At 42.1% G+C, this 20,088-nt stretch overlaps 3 protein-coding genes across 6 annotated transcripts in view; 1 reads left to right on the plus strand and 2 right to left on the minus strand.

Moving 5' to 3' along the window:
• The window catches only part of LOC110533566 (rab GTPase-binding effector protein 1), a 22,569-nt gene extending 10,688 nt beyond the window's left edge, over nt 1-11,881 (minus strand). The window contains exons 1-12 of one of the 2 annotated variants that reach the window (XM_021617905.2): nt 11,499-11,867; nt 5,455-5,583; nt 5,094-5,297; nt 4,552-4,715; nt 4,264-4,383; nt 3,555-3,690; nt 2,776-2,954; nt 2,432-2,539; nt 1,265-1,567; nt 1,014-1,166; nt 575-679; nt 169-285 (exon numbers count right to left, since the gene is read on the minus strand). In XM_021617905.2, coding sequence (XP_021473580.1) covers nt 169-285; nt 575-679; nt 1,014-1,166; nt 1,265-1,567; nt 2,432-2,539; nt 2,776-2,954; nt 3,555-3,690; nt 4,264-4,383; nt 4,552-4,715; nt 5,094-5,297; nt 5,455-5,583; nt 11,499-11,544 — 1,764 coding nt within the window. In that variant the 5' untranslated portion in view covers nt 11,545-11,867. Of the gene's footprint in view, nt 1-168; nt 286-574; nt 680-1,013; nt 1,167-1,264; nt 1,568-2,431; nt 2,540-2,775; nt 2,955-3,554; nt 3,691-4,263; nt 4,384-4,551; nt 4,716-5,093; nt 5,298-5,454; nt 5,584-11,498 lie in introns of both variants that reach the window. The other variant, XM_021617906.2, reaches the window with a different exon arrangement.
• Nucleotides 5,543-19,949, plus strand: LOC110533568. Of its 3 annotated transcripts, XM_021617909.2 has the most exons (9): nt 5,543-5,639; nt 12,949-13,014; nt 14,824-14,947; nt 17,047-17,104; nt 17,375-17,457; nt 17,632-17,793; nt 17,917-17,974; nt 18,225-18,307; nt 18,484-19,949. In XM_021617909.2, exons 3-9 carry the CDS (start codon nt 14,839-14,841, stop codon nt 18,672-18,674), a joined length of 744 nt encoding a protein of 247 aa, XP_021473584.2. In that variant the 5' UTR covers nt 5,543-5,639; nt 12,949-13,014; nt 14,824-14,838; the 3' UTR covers nt 18,675-19,949. The 3 variants fall into 3 exon arrangements, with proteins under 3 accessions (XP_021473584.2, XP_021473585.2, XP_021473583.2); XM_021617910.2 differs by lacking the exon at nt 12,949-13,014 and having other exon boundaries at nt 5,552-5,639; XM_021617908.2 differs by lacking the exon at nt 5,543-5,639 and having other exon boundaries at nt 12,616-13,009.
• The window catches only part of LOC110533569 (derlin-2), a 21,660-nt gene continuing 21,020 nt past the window's right edge, over nt 19,449-20,088 (minus strand). Inside the window, exon 7 of the mRNA XM_021617911.2 lies at nt 19,449-19,949. Coding sequence (XP_021473586.1) covers nt 19,844-19,949 — 106 coding nt within the window. The 3' untranslated portion in view covers nt 19,449-19,843. The remainder of the gene's footprint in view (nt 19,950-20,088) is intronic.

Genomic DNA, 20,088 nt, shown 5'->3' on the forward strand with positions numbered 1-20,088 from the left:
GCGCGATGAGACAAGGATTTCCCTACCGGCCTAACCCTCCCTAACCCGGGCGACGCTAGGCGAATTGTGCGTCACCCCACGGACCTCCCGGTCGCGGCGGGTTACGACAGAGCCTGGGCGCGAACCCAGAGTCTCTGGTGGTACAGCTGGCGCTGAAGGAGGACAGACCTTTGCAGTGGTTTCCTCGTTGCCCTGTTTTACAGAGTCCTCCAACTCCTGTTTTTCACTCATGGTTCTCTCTAGCTGGTCGTTGGCCTGCCGCAGCATCACCTGGAGCTTCTTTACCTGAGAGACCAAAGAGACGGAGACAAATTCATGAGAAAGATTGGCACCAGCTAACTTGCACTTTTTCTTTCCCCCCATTAATTTAGGTTTCTTGTGGTCAGATTTCTTCTAATGCATGTAGCTTAGTGGGAGCCAAACATATGACAAGGAATACAGAAATACTAAATATCACTAAAGATGACTTTGATCTTGGGAGGAACTTTCCCTTTAAGTATCCTTGACATAGGTGTATACATCACAGAAAGTTAAGCTGTAATAGTGTCACAGGGAATGAGAGAGAGGGCGTTACCTGATCGCGTGTCTCTGCCTCCTGGCCCTGGATGACCTGCAGCTGTTTTTCGTAGTTAGAGCACATGTCACACCGCCGTCCCAACTTCCTTCCTGCGTTCTTCACCTAGTGACAGACAGCCAAGAATGAAGTTAGGAGGAATACCACATGGTAAATACAAAATATTTATATGGAAACCCCAGGCTGTCCATGTGTGCAGACTAAACTTTACACAATTCATAGCAGTGTAAAGAATGTTTACTTTATTTCAACACCTACGCTACATTGTATTTTCCTAATAGTAACAAATACAGTACTTAGTACTAAATTATACTTATTGGTGCTTTTGAACCAAAGTGGTTAAGGGACGTATAGCGGACAATATTGTACTGCAAAACAAAGCCCAACCAAAACATCAAACAATTTAAATGAACCAAAACACTGCATGAAACTGTCTGACCTCTTGCTGAAGCAGGTTCCACTCCTGGTCACTGACCAGGCGGTAGCCTGACGGGGTCAGGAAGGTGGTGTCGTGTGCGTGGGAGATGCTGGACATCAGCGAGGCCGTCTCCTCCTGCTCCGGCGTCATGGCCTTTATAGCCTTCTCCTGGTCCTGGATCATAACAAATCATTATTTAAAACTGCATTTAAAAAGATCAATCGTTTTACAGACACAATACATGAAAGTCTAATAAAAAGTTGATTTAAGACCTTGGTGAGCAGGAAGTGGCCGGCCGTCAGCTGGATGGAGCTGACCGATAGCGTGTCCCCAAAGCCCAACAAGCCCTCAGGGGCCCCGCAGTCCGCCCCCACCAGGGGTCCGAAGTCGGACTCATCTAGGTGGCTGGCCGACTTGGCCTTATGGTTGTAGCCTCCCAGGCCCTGGAGACCAGGAGAGGAACCCAGGCTGTCTGTGGACTGGACCCTCCGAAGGCCGTCTTTGTAGAGGTCCATAGGGCCCCCTGCCACCAGGTCAGAGTCTAAGGAGTGCATGGAGCCGTGGGCACTGTGGGGCTGGAGGAGAGAAGAGGGAGGGATAGAATGGTTGTAATGATCAGAAGTAGATGAGTAGCACTTCAGGCTGCGTTCACAGTCAGCCCATTCAGATCTTTTGCCAATTATTTACATATCCCATTCCCATCGGATCTTTTCCCTAATGTGTAAACAGCTAAAAAAACACATGGAACTTTTATATTTTGACTTCCCATTTATACCACCTCCACATGTGGATCTGAATCCTGATAGAAACCCAATCCTCCATATGCGACCTGTCTGATATATATTTTTCATGTCGTGACGTTACCATGACAACCAGTGACAGGAAATAAGCATCAGTGTGAATGTGCAAATCTAGTATGGGTCACATGTAAAACAGTGTGGGTCAGAAAAGAAAAATTGATATAGAAAGAAAATCAGATTTGGGTTCTTAGGGTGGCTGTATAAACACAGCCTCAGAGACTCAGAATGACAGAAAGCAAAAGAAAGAAAATGGGTGGGGATGTGCTTTTGTTGTGAGTGCGATGTCAAAACTAGAAATGCGAGGTACATTGTCAGAAAATAGTGCTTTGAACAAAATCACATGCTTTAGACCAATTTCTGGAATACTTATGTTAGTGTCATTAAAGAAATTCTCCAAGATATTTAAGGAGATGGCATTTTAGACCACAATTGACCATGCTTGTTACAGCGGATTAGGTGGAGAGGTTACCTTAAACATTCAACGAGACCCAAAGTCATTGTAAAGATGTGGAGTTAATGTCCAGATTTTATGGACTTCATATTCAATATGAACTGAAGAGATAATGTTTTAAAGAGAGAAGATCACATGTGTCTGAGGCATGTGCTCTCTGTAAGGTGTTGGTGACATCATATCCATACCTCTTCAATACTGAGCCCAAGGAATGAGTCTTCTAAAGGTTCGGTTTCTGTCCTGTCTTCCTCGTTCTGCTCCTTGGCCTGGCTGATCCTTTCCTTCTCATCCTCCTCCTGAGGGAAACAACGTCAATAAATGGACTACACTTTGACAGGGTATTTACGCCATTTTAACTGACTGGCATTCCCATAAGAGCACATGCACACACAATATCACGTCAAATTGTCTGTCATTACACTGTCAGTATTTACTCTATTCCTCATATATTGTCTGATTCAATCTTGCACGGCCAGACACACCCCAGGCCACTAACCCCCCCCACACCCCTTCTGACTCCAGGTGTGCGTACCTGGTCCCTCTTCTTAATCTCTTCCACCTGCCGGAGCTGCTCAGAAGAGAGCACGTTCTCGATCCTCTGCATGTCCCTCATCAGCAGCCTCTGTGACTCCAGGAACTGGTCGTTGGCCCGCTGCCAAGTGTGCTTCAGCTGGTTGTGCTGCTGCCGCTCCAGCTCCAAGAGGTGACACACTGACCATGGAAGAAAAAAACATGACAGACAGATATATATAGCGAGAGATAGAGATAGCGGGGGAAAAAAAGGACAATACTGTGCTGTACTTCTGTATTGAAATGTCTTACATCTCTTATCCTTATGTTTGACAGTATAAGAAAATTTGAAAGATGAATACACAATGCAGAGAGAGGACAAGAGGTCATTAGAGTACAAGAGACAGAGGATTAAAAGTCAATGGCGTACTAAAGATGAATGGAAAGTGTTTTTTCTGTAATAGGGGATGAATGGGAGGAATTTGTCTATACAGTGAGCCTGAAATAGGATACTTGTATTTGGCCATTGGCCCAGTTTTATTGCAAGGAATTCTAATTGGTCAACCACAGGCTAGGGCTGGGTTATAAAACTACATGCTTTCCCTTTGTTCTGTGGGGAGAATCACTGGAGAGCATCACTGAGGACAGGGGAGAATGACCATCTACTTCCAAACATGATTTGTCCTACTTGAATAAACCTATTTTCCTCCCCTTGATTTGCTTTGGGGTCTGTGTTATTAAAAGAATAACATCAACTGCTAACAGCTTGCTTAAAAAAAAAAAGCTTTACGAGTGTGTCACCTTCATGGAGCTCTTTTCGTAGTTTCTCTGCGTCCTCCTGAAGGACTGACTTCTGAGTGTTGAGCACCGCCACGTACATCTCCAGGTCTGTGCGGCAGGATTTCTCTGCTTCCAGGACATGATTGAGCTCCTTTACCTACAGAACAAAAACAAGTCATTTATCAGTAACTCAAATGACATATTTTCCACTGTATCACTTCAGACAGTTTTGCCTAGATTATTTGTCTATAAATGTCATAAATAATGATCCTAAATTCATGGTCCTCTGCAAATGGTCTAAATTAGGGGTCAGCAAAAGGCGGCCTGTGTGCCAAAACCGGCCCGCAAGGGATATTTTTATTATTTTAGTTTTGGGCAAAAAATAAATAAAAAAATAACCAGGAATTCAGCAAAAAATGTGTTTAATTTAGGAAATCTGTTCCCTAGAGACACATGTGATCATGTCTCATTGTAATTTTCAAATACAAATCTCTTTTTAGGCTTAGTTGTGGTCAATTTGCAGTGTACAAATTATAATTAGGTTCCGGCCCCCTGACCATCCACTCCGTCAAATCGACCCACGGCTGAATCTAGCCTACCGTCGTCTAGATATAACCCATACTGCAATTGACATCTTGGATGGATAAGATTGTTTTGTTAATAAAATAAGCATGGAGATCTTGTCTGTGTTGTAAAAGTCTGTTTTCCTTTCCAGACACTTTTGACTAACCTTTGAGGCCTCCAGCTCCTTCACCCTGTCCTCTGCCACAGTCAGTTTGACTTTCAGAGCTGCTATCTCCTGCTCCATAGGCATTACCACTGACCGTAGCTTCTCTGCATCTTCCTGGGCCTGGGGGGAAACACATTCAAATCGAGTCACATTCCAATTCTCTTCAAGGCTTCTCTATGGAGATTTTCTGTTTTTATTAAATTGATTGAATTGCAATGGAATTGACCCCAACACTGATGAAAGGATTAATGTACTTTGATGACACCCCCCAGTGTGAAACCAGCCAACCTTCTTCATGTCGTTCTCCAGGTTCTCCTCCTCCTGGCCGCCCTCAGAGAGGCGGTGTCTCAGCTCGCCCATCTCCCTCTCCACCACCTCCCTGTACTGGTTCCATTGGGCACGCTCCTGCTCAAGGCGCTGGTGGAACTGCACCTCATACTCACGCACTGTGTCTGAGGGGGGAGGGGAGATATAACACAGTACCAGTCAATGTGCTCATAACTGATCCTCAGTGTAAAGAGTAGCAGTGGATTTTCAAATCAGGCTCATTACTAGATACCTACTCAACTCAATTTAACAAACTTTATTTGCTGACAATTTTTTATTCTATGTTAATTTCTGCGTATCAAGCTAAGATGCTACTTCTGTAACAGAAGCATGGCAATGACATGGGATCAAAATGACTGCCTTTCATGCAGGCCTAGTCTAGAGGAAATGTTACATGGGTTATTTACAGCTACTGGAATCCTTCCAACAGAGTCACCAACTAGATACTGAATGGCAAAATTAGGGCCAGAGGAGGCAATGTAGAGTTAGCCTAGCTACAGTACCTTTCATGATGGCCTGTAGGGAGGCCACCTCCTCCTGCCACTGTCCCTTGACCTGGTCAATGGCCTCCTGCTTGGTGCTCTCTGACACAGTGGCCACCGCCTTGATGTTCTCCATGTCAGCTTGGGCCTGTTCCAGCTGGGCCTGTACACGACTCAGCTCCGACTGGGCCCCCTCCAAAGACGTTGCCTGGCACTTCAGTTCCTCTGGGAGGAAAGAGAGGAACGGTGAGGAAAATATAGGAGGTAACCCATGATAAGGTTGGATATGTTCCAGGAGACCAGGGTCCATATTCATGAAGCTAACTACACAAGTTTACCATTAGCAACATGGCATAATGCGGACAGCGGATTGAACAGTCACCTTCTTTGGACAGGTAGAGCTCTTTGAACTTGGCCCGTTTCTGGTTGAACTCAGACTCCAGTTGCTGTTTGCGCTTGACAAACTCAGCTCTCTCCTGCTCCAGGGCTGCCACTCGCTGCTGGAGCACCGCTAAGGGAAATTACAAAACAAGAACACTAAAGAAACTTCCAGGAAGAAAAAAAAAGGTATTTGTCTACACACTGCAATACAACCAGCCCGAAAGCAGTGATTTCATTTATTTAAAGGGAAAATTCAAAAGGCACTAGCACATCTGAGCTATCTTTGTTGCAGGTGCATGGTAACAGTTGAATAAGATAAGAAAAAAGAAGAAACCTGCACTGTTCTTGATAGTATCACTGCTCTTTAATAAGCTTTACGGATCGGCCTCAAGGCCTTCGTCAGAGCTTTTGCGAGGGGCAATCCATAACTACATTTTTGGTATTGCCAAGGCAGGACTCAGTGGGAGGGTCACTTGGTCTTCACTTCAACAATAATCCCTGTTGGTGTTGTTTATAATACAATAAATGGAGGTCTAACTGGTGGACAGATTATTATTTCACCAGGTTGGCCAGTTGAGAAAAAGTTCTCATTTACAACTGCGACCTGGCCAAGATAAACAAACAGAGTTATACATGGATTAAACAAACGTACAGTCAATAACACAATAGAAAAGTCTATATACAGTGTGTGCAAATGAAGTAAGATTAGGGAGGTAAGGCAATAAATAGGCCATAGTGGCAAAATAATTACAATTTCGCAAATAAACACGAGTGATAGATGTGCATTAATCTTCTGCACAAGTAGAGATGCAAAGGAGCAAAAATATATATTTAAATAAAAATAAATAAAAATATGGGAATGAGGTAGTTGGATGGGCTATTTACAGATGGGCTATGTACAGGTTCAATGATCTGTAAGCTGCTCTGATAACTGATGCTTAAAGTTAGTGAGGGAGATATAACTTTAGCTTCCGTGATTTTTGCAATTCGTTCCAGTCACTGGCAGCAGAAAACTTGAAGGAAAGGCAGCCAAAGGAGGAATTATCTTTTGGGGTGGACCAGTGAAATGTACAGTTGAAGACGGAAGTTTGCATACACCTTAGCCAAATACATTTAAACTCAGTTTTTCACAATTCCTGACATTTAATCCTTGTAAAAATTCCCTGTCTTAGGTCAGTTAGGATCACCACTTTATTTTAAGAATGTGAAATGTCAGAATAATAGTAGAGCTGAAATAAATCACTATTTTATGTCTTTCATCACATTCCCAGTGGGTCAGAAGTTTACATACACTCAATTAGTATTCGGTAGCATTGCCTTTAAATTGTTTAACTTGGGTCAAACATACTTTGGTAGCCTTCCACATGCTTCCCACAGTAAGTTGGTGAATTTTGGCCCATTCCTCCTGACAGAGCTGGTGTAACTGAGGCAGGATTGTAGGCCGCCTTGCTCGCACACGCTTTTTCAGTTCTGCCCACAAATGTTCTATAGGATTGAGGTCAGGGCTTTGTGATGGCCACTAATACCTTGACCTTGTTGTCCTTAAGCCATTTTGCCACAACTTTGGAAGTATGCTTGGGGTCATTGTCCAGTTGGAAGACCCATTTGGACCAAGCTTTAACTTCCTGACTGATGTCCTGAGATGTTGCTTCAATATATCCAAATAATTTCTGCCTCATGATGCCATCTATTTTGTGAAGTGCACCAGTCCCTCCTGCAGCAAAGCACCCCCACAACATGCAAAGCCCCCCCGGCCTTTCAGGTTGTGTCGATATAGGACTCGTTTTACTGTGAATATAGATACTTTTGTACCTGTTTCCTCCAGCATCTTCACAAGGTCCTTTGCTGTTGTTCTGGGATTGATTTGCACTTTTTGCACCAAAGTACTTTCATCTCTAGGAGGCAGAACGCGTCTCTTTCCTGAGTGGTATGACAGCTGTGTGGTCCCATGGTGTTTATACTTGTGTTCAATTGTTCAACACAGATGAACATGGTACCTTCAAGCGTTTGGAAATTGCTCCCAAGGATTTACACCTCCAATTGACTCAAATGATGTCAATTAGCTTAACAGAAGCTTCTAAAGCCATGATATCATTTAATGGAATTTTTCAAGCTGTTTAAAAGGCACAGTCAACTTACTGTATATAAACTTCTGACCAAGTAAAATTGTGATACAGTGAATTATAAGTGAAATAATCTGTCTGTAAACAATTGTAGGAAAAATTACTTTCATGCACAAAGTAGGTGTCCTAACAGACTTGCCAAAACTATAGTTTGTTAACAATATATCTGTGGAGTGGTTTAAAAACTAGTTTTAAATGACTCCAACATAAGTGTATGTAAACTTCAGACTTCAACTGTACCTGCTGGAGCGTGTGCTACGGGTGGGTGCCGCTATGGTGACCAGTGAGCTGACATAAGGCGGGGCTTTACCTTATAGATGACCTGGAGCCAGTGGGTTTGGTGACAAATATGAAGCGAGGGCCAGCCAACGAGAGTATACAGGTCGCAATGGTGGGTGGTATATGGGGCTTTGGTGACAAAACGGATGGCACTGTGATAGCCTCCAACACGCTACTCAGCAAATTGGATGCAGTCTATTTTGTAAATGATATCGCCGAAGTCAAGGATCAGTAGGATAGTCAGTTTTACGAGGGTATGTTTAGCAGCATGAGTGAAGGATGCTTTGTTTCGAAATAGGAAGCCGATTCTAGATTTCATTTTGGATTGGAGATGCTTAATGAGTCTGGAAGGAGAGTTTACAGTCTAACCAGACACCTAGGTATTTGTAGTTGTTCACATATTCTTAGTCAGAAACGTCCAGAGTAGTGATGCTAGGCGGGCGGGCAGGTGGGGCAGCGATCGGTTGAAGAGCATTTAGCATTAAAGAGCAGTTGGAGGCCACTGAAGGATAGTTGTATGGCATTGAAGCTCGTCTGAGGTTTGTTCACACAGTGTCCAAAGAAGGGCCAGAAGTATACAGAATGGTGTCGTCTGCGTAAAGGTGGATCAGAGAATCACCAGCCGCAAGAGCGACATCATTGATGTACACAGAGAAAAGAGTATTTGAACCCTGTGGCACCCCCATAGAGACTGCCAGAGGTCCGGACAACAGGCCCTCCGATTTGACACAGTAGTTGGTGAACCAGGTGAGGTAGTCATTAGAGAAACCAAGGCTTTTGAGTCTGCCGATGCGGTGATTGACAGAGTCGAAAACCTTGGCCAGGCCGATGAATACGGCTGCACAGTATAGTATTTTGTCAATGGCAATTATGATATTGTTTAGGACCTTGAGCGTGGCTGAGGTGCACCCATGACCAGCTCAGAAACAAATCAATCTAATTGATAGCCAATCCAAAAGGACAATACCTATGCCGTACAAAATACCAAGCAGCATTCTGGGGCTAGAATCAAATGAGTATTTAATGACTGTATTAGCATAGTGACTGTGTTAGCAAGATGTTTGACCAGAAAGACATGCTCAAATGAACTAAACAAAGACTTTGACATAGGCCTGATCATCAACAAACTCCAGGGGATGTCCAAGTTGGTAAAATATTCAACTTCATTACATATAAAACAGCATGAGTTGCCTGATATCCCTTGTGTCCAACATAATGGTTATATAAATGGCACAGTAATATAAATTTACTTTTTAGAGTCAATCTCCAGCTCAAAAAGTACACTAGTTGCCAGTTCCAGTCTTTGATTTTGGGTTTTTTGGCCTACTCTGGGAATATCTCTCCACTAGCTTTAGGCTACATAGTGTACAGCTTTTCCCATTCAAATAAAAATGTATGTCACATGCACCGAATACAACGGGTGTAGACTTTACATTGAAATTCTTGCTATGAGGCAGAGTTAATAAGACAAATAGAAACACAAGAGGAATAAAATAGACAAGAATTAAGCTATATGCAGGGAGTACCAGTACCATAACAATGTGCTGGGGTACTTGAGGTAGCTATGTACATAATGGCAGGGTCAAGTGACAAGGCATCAGGATAGATAATAGTAAAATTAAAATAAAGAATAGCGTAGCAGCATAGGATGAGTGTGAATGTGTCTGCATGTGTGTATGCGTGTGTGTGTCTGTACAGTAGTGTATGTAAATGTGTATAAACAGAATATAGTCTTGTGAGTGCATAGAATCAGTGCAAGATAAGGTCAATGCAGATTGTCCAGGTAATTAACTATTTAGCAGTCTTATGGCCTAGGGTAGAAGCTATCTCGGAGCCTGTTGGTTCGAAAGCCGATGCTCCAGTACCGTTTGCCGGACGATAGCAGAGAGAACAGTCTATGGCATGGGCGGCTGAAGTCTTTGGCAATTTTTCAGGCCTTCCTGACACCGCCTGATATAGAGGTCCTGGATGGCACGGAGCTCTGCCCCAGTGATGTACTGGGCCATCCGCATAACCATCTGTAGCGCTTTGCGGTCTATAGAGGCGCATTTGCCATACTAAGCGGTAAAATCATCAGATCAGTGTTGCCTTTTGCAAAGCCTGTCTTTAGTCAATTAAATGTGTTATTGCACTCATTTAGCACCTGGTGAATGTAGCCTCAATAATAATAGTATTATATATAGATAGCACTTTTCATTAGAGGTAGAATCTCAAAGTCGCTATAAACACACACTAAACCAAAAACATTGTGCTAAACTGAGGACGGATATGGAGCACCTCTACTTTGGACAACTCCTAACAAGTCAGAGGCCATTAAAATGAACAGAGGTGTGAAAATGTCAGCTTGTGCATATTGCAGAGCATGACATATTTCAGAGTGGGATGACATCAGTAACATTACAACCATTGACACAACTCATTATCTCCATTGTAAGATCTGGTGTAGATAGTTCGACAAAATCTGCAAGAATCCTGTAAATTGAATTCAGTCATAGGCTGAATTTATCAATACATTTTGGCCAACGATGTATCTGCGTGGCTACTACTAGCAAATTAGCTAGGGTCTGAAACTCAAAATTGGTCCATGTCCCCTGCTAGCTCTCGAAAACCCTTCTCCATGTACATTCGCCCGCATTTGGCTCCATGTTAACTACAAATTCAGACGAGGTCTCTTAACATGTATAATAGTCGATCCTCAAACCGTTTTTTAAAACATATGCCCCTTATCTTTCATATCTGCGAGAAATATTTAAAATTTAAAAAGTAAAAAACACTTACTGTAGCCGTTTTGCACAGATCAACAAGTTGTGTGTGCCTCCAGTTGATGGAAACACACTTCCTCCCCAGTTTCTTCCATAATCAAACGTTGTTAAAGGAAAATTCCATCCGAAAACTATATTTTGGTATTTGTTTCGTTAGTCTATTGTTGACATAGGAACACTAACCCTAACAAAAAGGTGTGAGATAATTTAACCTTTTGTGTTTTTTGACAATTATTTCTCACTGCGTTTCCAAAAACTTACCGCAAGCGATGTGCGTTAACGTTAAAAAGCAAGCGTCGGGCTCTAATGAAAACTCCCCCGGGCAATAGGAGCTATAGCAGTTAGATCTATGAATGGGATAGTCCCCTGTTAGTTAGAGTAGACAAAAGCTATGCAGCTAACTACATTTAGCAAACAAGGGGATGGAAAACTAACGTTAACTAAATGTTACAATATTCATGTTTAAATAAACACTGTTCGAAAACGTTTGATACTTGTACAAATGTGACTGCCAGCATTATCCCTTTCCAGTTTCCACTGCGTCGATCGTCTCGCCTACTGTCAATGGCTTCAAAACAACAATGACAGGTATAGTGGTAGCTAACTTAGCTAGTTAGGTAACATCAACACCGTTCGACTAGCTAGCTAACGCCAAGATGGGTGTATTTATTTCCCAACAACGTATGGAAATCAAGTTTTGGGCCTGTGTAGCTCGCTATAATATATCCAGCAGTGAGAACATTGAAATAATGTCCAGGGAGAGGGAGTGACACGTCGGGTGATGGTGCTTGCTGAGCCCGATTATTCACAGGCCGTTTAATTATCTGTATTAAATCGAGACTATACCACATAAAGACTATCAAAAAAGAACAAATCTTTACCGTCATGCTGGGGCTGCCGGGCGGATCCCGAGGCCTGGTCGGCCATGGTTTCCAGGGGATGGAATTGCAATAACCGGCGCGGTGTTGGAGGAAAGCTAGCTAGCTAGGCGTGTCCAAGAAAACAGCCTGCTTGAAAGTGCTTGCTACATGGAAGACAACGTCATTGGGGGAAACAGCACACTACGCATGTGTGAACACTACCACATAAATATCGGGGGTTTCCACTAGTTACCGCAGTCACAAATGGCTATATCCCAGATTATCCATTATATTGACAATATACTCTAGTGGCCGCTCTAACAACGAAAATGCATTCATTCAAAAATGGAAGGCAGTCGGTAGGAGGCAAGATCAAGTGGGATCATGAGGGCAGATACGCGTGTGAACAACACACACACACACACACACACACAATGGGTTCCACTAGTTACCATAGCCACAAAATTGACATTTAGCTATAGTAAAAATTCCCGAAAACAAAAATGTACTTTAAAAAAATTCAAGATTAGGGTTAGGCATAAGGTTAACCGTGTGGTTAGGTTTAAAATCACATTTTAAGAAGATACAATGTAGAAATAGGCGGGGTTTATGACTTTCTCAATTTTGCTAGGATGTCACGTGTCCTACTCGTATCAGTACACTCTTAACAATCAAACCCTTACGAAACTTCTATTTTATCAAATAAACCATATATTGAAGACCGAATGCATTTGACACCCCTGGCATAGAGCTTCCTATTGGCTGCTTCTGATCATTTCCAAGTGGGGAAACTATTTTTCCGCATTCATATCATGTCGGAGTGATCGGAGGAACGTCTTGCCTACTTCAGAGGAACGATTTGGGCATTCACATGCTCAAAGCTTGGAAGGAACAAAATAACCATTCTCACCATTGACCACTGTGTTTGTTGCCATTTTTAGTGGTGCATGATGTCAAAGTTCAGCATGTGGGAAAGATCGGGGTCAAGAGATCATTCCCAATTTTCCTAGTCATAATTTCAGATTGGAGGGGCGTTCACATGCATTTTTCCCAGTAGGAAGGTCGTATTTACGAGTTGCCAAATTGACGTCAATGCGACATTTCTACAACGAGTCTGAGTTGTTTTGAACGCACCACCAGTCGAGAGATCACATCCTAGATGTCGTGATGCCATTCAGTATGTGGTGCTTTCACCCAAGACAATATTACTTTGACTCAAACTACTTGTTGAACTATCCATACAAACTAGCTAACAAATTAGATAATATTATTCTCCCTCACCCATCCTCACACTCTGCATGGTCTCAACAGTTCAATAGGGTCTATAAAAGTATCTGAACCAGTGGAGCGGAATGATGGGTGGGGGAAGTAGCTGGGAGTTCCTTAAATATGATTGAGAGGAAATGAGTAGGCTGCAGATCTCAGAAATGCATTATGCCACCATAAGAGTTTCCCTATCTTCTGTACACAGCTTAGAAGTGAGAATATCATTGACCCACACAACCCTAGCTTTCAGCTGTTCGACTTTCCTTGTAAGGTAAGGCATATGCTATCATTTTGAGTGTATTCTATTGTCATAAGAACAAGAAAATGCTTATTTTGTATTCAAAATATTTTATTCTAGCATACTAAAAAACTGTGCTGACCATAGAACATTATTGTAAAATAAATACAATAGGTGATATTGTTATTATTTGATTAAAGTGTTGATAAAATAACTGAAATTACATAAGAATACACTACAGACGCAAGCTGAGGTTTATTTTGTATGATAATTACTGTTGGTGATGGTAGTTTATAATAAGATAATAAAGGACTAATTTATCATGTATGCTGAGATCTACTGTTAAAGTATAATAAATACATACAAATTTAACAATAGCCTACTCTGCAACATATTTGTATTGTGTATAAAAAATGATATTGTTGAAAGTTATTTAGACACATTGTTCTATAAAATAATATGCAGCTGTGAAAGGATGTTGTCTGATAAACTGAGGTAATTTACATCAAGCTCTGGTCACAGAGATAAGTGTGAATTAGTGCCATTTACCAGCTGTGTCTGTGGCAAACACGGTTAATGAGACATTTTAAAACTTAACATTCATTATAGTTAAAATGTCAATTTGTATTATATGTAAATTATTTGTCAATTATATAATTAAGCATTAAGGCCCGAGGATTGTGTATATGGCCAATATACCACGACTAGGACTGTTCTTAGGCACGACGCAAAAGGGTTTTGTAATGATCATGTAAAGCTCCGGGTGTCGTGGGTGTGGAGTCAGACGCAGGAAACAGAGATTGCAATACTGTGCTCTTTAATGCACTCACGCAACACAAGGTGTTCCAAAACCAAATGCCCCAAACACGGGGACGAAAACAGTACAACAGAAACACGACCGGGAACAAACACGTTCCTATAGTACATAACCGAAGGTCACAATGATTAATCGCGCACAAAGAACCAGGCGGGCCGGCTGTCTAATAAAGCCCAATTTACGACTCCCTAACAGGTGCTAACAATAAACATATAAGGAGGGGGAGGAAAAAACAATCAGTGGTAGCTAATCGGCCGGCGACGACGATCGCCGAGCGCCACCCGACCGGGAAAGGGAAGCCACCCTCGGTCTGACTCGTGACAGATCAATTAGCCTTTTAAAATGATAACATTTTAAACACACTTGGATTGGCTAACAACGTGCAATTGGAACACAGGAGTGATGGTTGCTGATAATGGGCCTCTGTACGCCTATGTAGATATTCCATAAAAAAATATGCCGTTTTAAGTTACAATAGTCATTTACAACATTAACAATGTCTACACTGTATTTCTGATCAATTTGTTGTTATTATAATGGACAAAAAAAAGCTATTCTTTCAAAAACAGGGACATTTCTAAGTGACCTCAAACTTTTTAACGGTAGTGTATATGTAAGGGTGCCCAGGATTGAGTTTGACAGTCAAAAAAGCTGAAGAATCAGAGATGTCACAACAATATATTATGTAAAAATCTAATCACTTTTTGCCTTACACCTTTGATGTAGTACAATTGTCTGCTCATATACAGTGCAGTCTAAAATAACCACATGACCTGGTCAGCTCAGAAAAGGGGAAGTGACATGCCATGGAGATTCAGAACAAAACTTAAATGTTCAAAGTCCTCATGTTTCCAATAAAGCACTGAAAGCACTGAATTGAAAAGTTGAAATGCAGAACAATGTTGATTTACTTTCCTTGCAAAATATTTCAAGTAGCCATTTCTGTGGAATTCATGAGGTCCTCAAATTCATCTGAAGTTCATAATCAGTTACTTACATGTATATTTTGGCACTTTTGTTTGCAGTGGACTAGATCACCAATGGCACTTTTACGAGAGTTCTTGCTGTGGGTGGTTCTTGGAATGATTTTTGTATCCTTGGTAATAGGCCTCATCTTTGTCTTTATCAACAAGTGTATCTCCAAGAAAGGTATGTTTTTTCAATGATGCTATTACACTGAACAAAAATATAAATGCAACATGTAAAGTGTTGGTCCCATCTTTCATGAGCTGAAATTAAAGATCCCAGAAATGTTCCATACAAACAAAATGTTTATTTCTCTCAAATTTTGTGCACACATTTGTTTACATCCCTGTTAGTGAGCATTTCTCCTTTGCCAAGATAATCCATCCACCTGACAGGTGTGGCATATCAATAAGCTGATTAAACAGCATGCTCATTACCCAGGTGCACCTTGTGCTGTGGGCAATAAAAGGCTACTTTAAAATGTGCAGTTTTGTCACACAACACAATGCCACCACAGATGTCTCAAGTTGAGGGGAGCGCAATTGGCATGCTGACGACAGGAATGTCCACTAGAGCTGTTACCAATAATTTAATGTTAATTTGACTACAATAAGCCTCCTCCAACGTCATTTTAGAAAATGTGTCAGTACGTCCAAACGGCCTCACAACCGCAGACCACGTGTAACCACACCAGCCCAGGACCTCCACACCTGGCTTCTTCACCTGCATGATTGTCTGAGACCAGCCACCCGGACAGCTGATGAAATTGTGGGTTTGCACAATTATTCTTTAAACATTATTTTTTAGCCCTTTTTCTCCCCAATTTCGTGAGATCCAATTGTTTTAGTAACTACTATCTTGTCTCATCGCTACAACTCCCGTACGGGCTCGGGAGAGACGAAGGTTGAAAGTCATGCGTCCTCCGATACACAACCCAACTAAGCCGCACTGCTTCTTAACACAGCGCTTATCCAACTTGGAAGCCAGCCGCTCCAATGTGTCGGAGGAAACACCGTGCACCTGGCAACCTTGGTTAGCGCGCACTGTGCCCGACCCGCCACAGGAGTCGCTGGTGCGCGATGCCCTACCGACCAAGCCCTCCCTAACCCGGACGACGCTAGGCCAATTGTGCGTCACCCCACGGGCCTCCCGGTCGCGGCCGGTTACGACAGAGCCTGGGCGCGAACCCAGAGTCTCTGATGGCACAGCTGGCGCGTCAGTACAGCGCCCATAACCACTGCGCCACCCGGGAGGCCGGGTTTGCACAAATTAAGAATTTCTGACTGTCAGACTGTCAGAAACCCTCTCAGGGAAGCTCATCTGCGCGCTTGTCATCCTCTTCAGGGTCTTGACCTGACTGCAGTTCGGTGTTGTAACCAACTACAGTGGGCAAATGCTCACCTTCGATGGCCATGGATGAATCCCTGTTTCAGCTGTACCAGGCAGATGGCAGACAGCGTGTCTGGCATCATGTGGGTGAGGAGTTTGCTGATGTCAACTTTGTGAACAAAGTGACCCATGGTGGGAGTGGGGTTATGGTATGGGCAGGCATAAGCTACGGACAACGAACACAACTGCATTTTATCGATGACAATTTGAATGCACAGAGATATCGTGATAAGACCCATTGTCATGCCACTCATCCACCCCCATCAACTCATGTTTCAGCATGATAATGCACAGCCCCATGTAGCAAGGATCTGTACACAATTCCTGGAAGCTGAAAATGTCCAAGTTCTTCTATGGACTGCATACTCACTAGACATGTCACTAATTGAGCATGTTTGGGATGCTCTGGATTGACACGCACAACTGCGTGTTCCAGTTTACGCCAATATCCAGCAACTTCGCACATCCATTGAAGAGGAGTGGGACAACATTCCACAGGCCACAATCAACAGCCTGATCAACTCTATGTGAAGGAGATGTGTCATGCTGCTTGAGGCAAATGGTGGTCACACCAGATACTGACTGGTTTTCTGATCCATGCCGCTACCTTTTCTTTAAGGTATCTGTGACCAACATATGCATACCAGTATTCCCCGTCATGTGAAAGCCATAGATTAGGGCCTAATCAATTTATTGCAATCGACTGATTTCCTTACATGAACTGTAACTCGTAAAAATCTTGAAATTGTTGCATGTTGGGTTTATATTTTTGTTCAGTGTACATTACTAAAAGCACTATTGTTAGAATTCCAGGTCCATTTTCATCACTACTTATATGAACAGTCTATTTAAAAGTCTGTGCATTGTCTCAACAACTATCATATTTTTTACAGCTGCTGAACAATACAATACAAATAGGCCAAGTCACACAATCCCTGAGTCTTATGCCCAGTAAGTCTCTTGCACTATTCCGTTTTCAGCTGATGAAAATGTAACCTACATTTTATTGCCATTATATAGAGATTGGTTTTGTTGTTCATTAACACAATTAAAACCATACCTTTGGTCTTCCATTCCTCTCAAACCTTTAAATCAATATAGGGCCAGTTGTTTTAGGAATTCTCAGTAGTCCGGAGGAGGGAGAGGGTGCTTGTCAAAAGCATTTTCCAAGGTGGACACCTAATTTCTCACGTTTCTCCCAATGCTTTCTCCCTTATCCAGGAGCAGCAAATATCATCCCAAAGATCTGGAGAATGATTTGCCTCCTTTACCACCCAGGACACAGTTTCTCACATCCTACCCCGGTAAGCATCAGGTTTCATGGGATGAGCATTGAAATGCAATCATGAGCACACAATGGGAGTAATATTATACAAGGATAAAGCTGTTGTGTTATAACATTCACAAAAGGAACCTTTAAACACCTTTTGGGTGTTCAATGTCAGCTTCAATGGTTAATGTGTGTGTCTGCTTTCCAGAGATCGAAAGCTATGAGAACCTTGCAGAGCTACCCTACAATGTGAAAGTAGATAACGAGGCCCCTCCTCCGCCGTACCATCACACAGAGACAGAGGTGTGTCAGGACGTGTGTCATGACAGCATTTCAGAGGACTATGATGACATCGGAGCAGACTGTCAGAGTGAGGAGGACTATGATGATGTGGGATAAGGCCAGAGGCAACAGAGACTATACTAGACACTGTTGATATGAACTATCTTTTTCAAAGTCTGTGCACATTGTCTCAACTATCATCTTTTTACAGCTGCTGAAAAATACAATACAAATTTGCCAAGTCACACAATGCCTGAGTATTATGCCCAGTAAGTGTCTTGCACTATTCAGTTGATGTAACTTAACATTTCAATGGATATTTATAGAGTGATTTTGTTTACTCATCATTCATTAACACAAAACCACCATTTTGGTCCTGTATTCCCCTCAAACCTTTTAATCAACAATATAGGGCCATTTGTTTTAGGGATTTTCAGTAGTCCGGGGACGTGAAAGGGGGCTTGTCAAAAGCATTTTCCAAGGTGGACACCTCATTTATTGGGTTTCTCCCTTATCCAGGAGCAGCAAATATCATCCCAAAGATCTGAAGGATGATTTGACTTCTTTACCACCCAGGACACAGTTTCTCACATCTTACCCCGGTAAGCATCAGGTTTCATGGGATGAGCATTGAAATGCAATCATGAGCACACAATGGGAGTAATATTACACAAGGATAAAGCTGTTGTGTATAACATTCACAATAGGAACCTTTAAGCCCACAGTAAGAAAACATATTTTGGGCAGCTTCAACTGTCAATGTGTCTTTGCTTTCCAGAGATCAAAAACTGTGAGAACCTTGCAGAGCTACCCTACAATGTGAAAGTAGATAACGAGGCCCCTCCTCCGCCGTACCATCACACAGAGACAGAGGTGTGTCAGGACGTGTGTCATGACAGCATTTCAGAGGACTATGATGACATCGGACCAGACTGTCAGAGTGAGGAGGACTATGATGATGTGGGATAAGGCCAGAGGCAACAGAGCCTATTTTAAAGACACTGTGGTGGCACATAATGTATACTCCTGCTAGACCAAAATAGATGTTCTGTACAACTATCCTCATCTGATACAGCTTTAATGTTTACTAATTTATTTGGTAATGCTTTACTTCAGTCCTCTGCCAACTGGTATAGCTGCCTGGTATTTACCAAGAAGATCTCATTACATTGTGTACTTTCTTACAACCAAGAATTCAACACAATTTAGTTGTGTTTCAGGGTATACTTTGTAATTGAAACTCTTATTGTGCTGTAGTTAGAAGGTATAGAAAAAAAGAGAAGCTGTGTAGTTTCAATATGAATATTGACCATTGTGTACATTTTATACTCTATATTTTAGGTTCTGACAGTTGAACTATGCTCGAGGGATTTACAAGTTATATTCTTTAAGAATCAATTAGAATATAAAGTCCAAAATGGGTGTACCAATTGCAGATTGCCCCTTTGAACTGAAGTGTTCTGAAACCTTCCATACACTGCAATGTCTTCTACCAGAGGAGGGTAAGCAATGTATGCAGTTTGATTTGTTTGCAGTTACAGTAATAATTGTTTCTACAGTTGCAGTAATAATTGTTTCTACAGTTGCAATAAACTAAATGTGTGCTTTTATTCAATATGTAAATTATGCAAGAGTTCACATTGTTGATGCCTAGTGCAGCCAAGCACTCTTTTGGGACTGAAATCACATTAATGAAATAAATCAAATATGGAACGCCTTACAAAAACTGACAAAGAAAATATATCCAGCGATATATGCCACACGTTAATTATATATATTTATTGAAGTAAAATGGGAAAAAAAACTCCAGATCTGAATTAATTCAGATTTTTGCCTCCGTTTCCCATATTGACAATATTCCCCCAGAGATAAAGCCAAACATCAACACAGCCAAAGGTTCCCCATCAAAAGTCCCTTGCTGTTGTTACGTCCTCATGTGGTCTTAAAGTGACAGTCTGGCTTATAGAATAGTTTGAGGGAGATGTAAGCCACACACCAATCTCAGAAAAACTCTGGTTGGATACTGGCGTTCTCCATTCAGAACTAGAGAAATAAGTCAAGAAAAAAAGACCAAGTTTGTCCCTCTGTCTCGCTAAGGGAATGTCCATAATAAAGTGATCCTGTGGTGGGGGGCTAGGTTAACCCCCGAGGCGCTGTCCCTCTCCCCATGCAAACCCCCCTGGACGCTCCTCGGGAAGGGGGTTGTAGTTGGCATCTTCTTCTGGAGTGTCAAACAGCATCTTACTGTGGTAGAGACAAAATAACAGAGACAGGTTATATATACACACAAACCAAAACGAGGTACAATATGCTTAAGATACTTTTAATAATACAGTACCTTCAGAAAGTATTCACACCCCTGGACTTTTTCCAAATTTTATTG

Source organism: Oncorhynchus mykiss, chromosome 10, assembly GCF_013265735.2.
Source record: "Oncorhynchus mykiss isolate Arlee chromosome 10, USDA_OmykA_1.1, whole genome shotgun sequence".
Classification (NCBI taxonomy): Eukaryota; Metazoa; Chordata; class Actinopteri; order Salmoniformes; family Salmonidae; genus Oncorhynchus; species Oncorhynchus mykiss.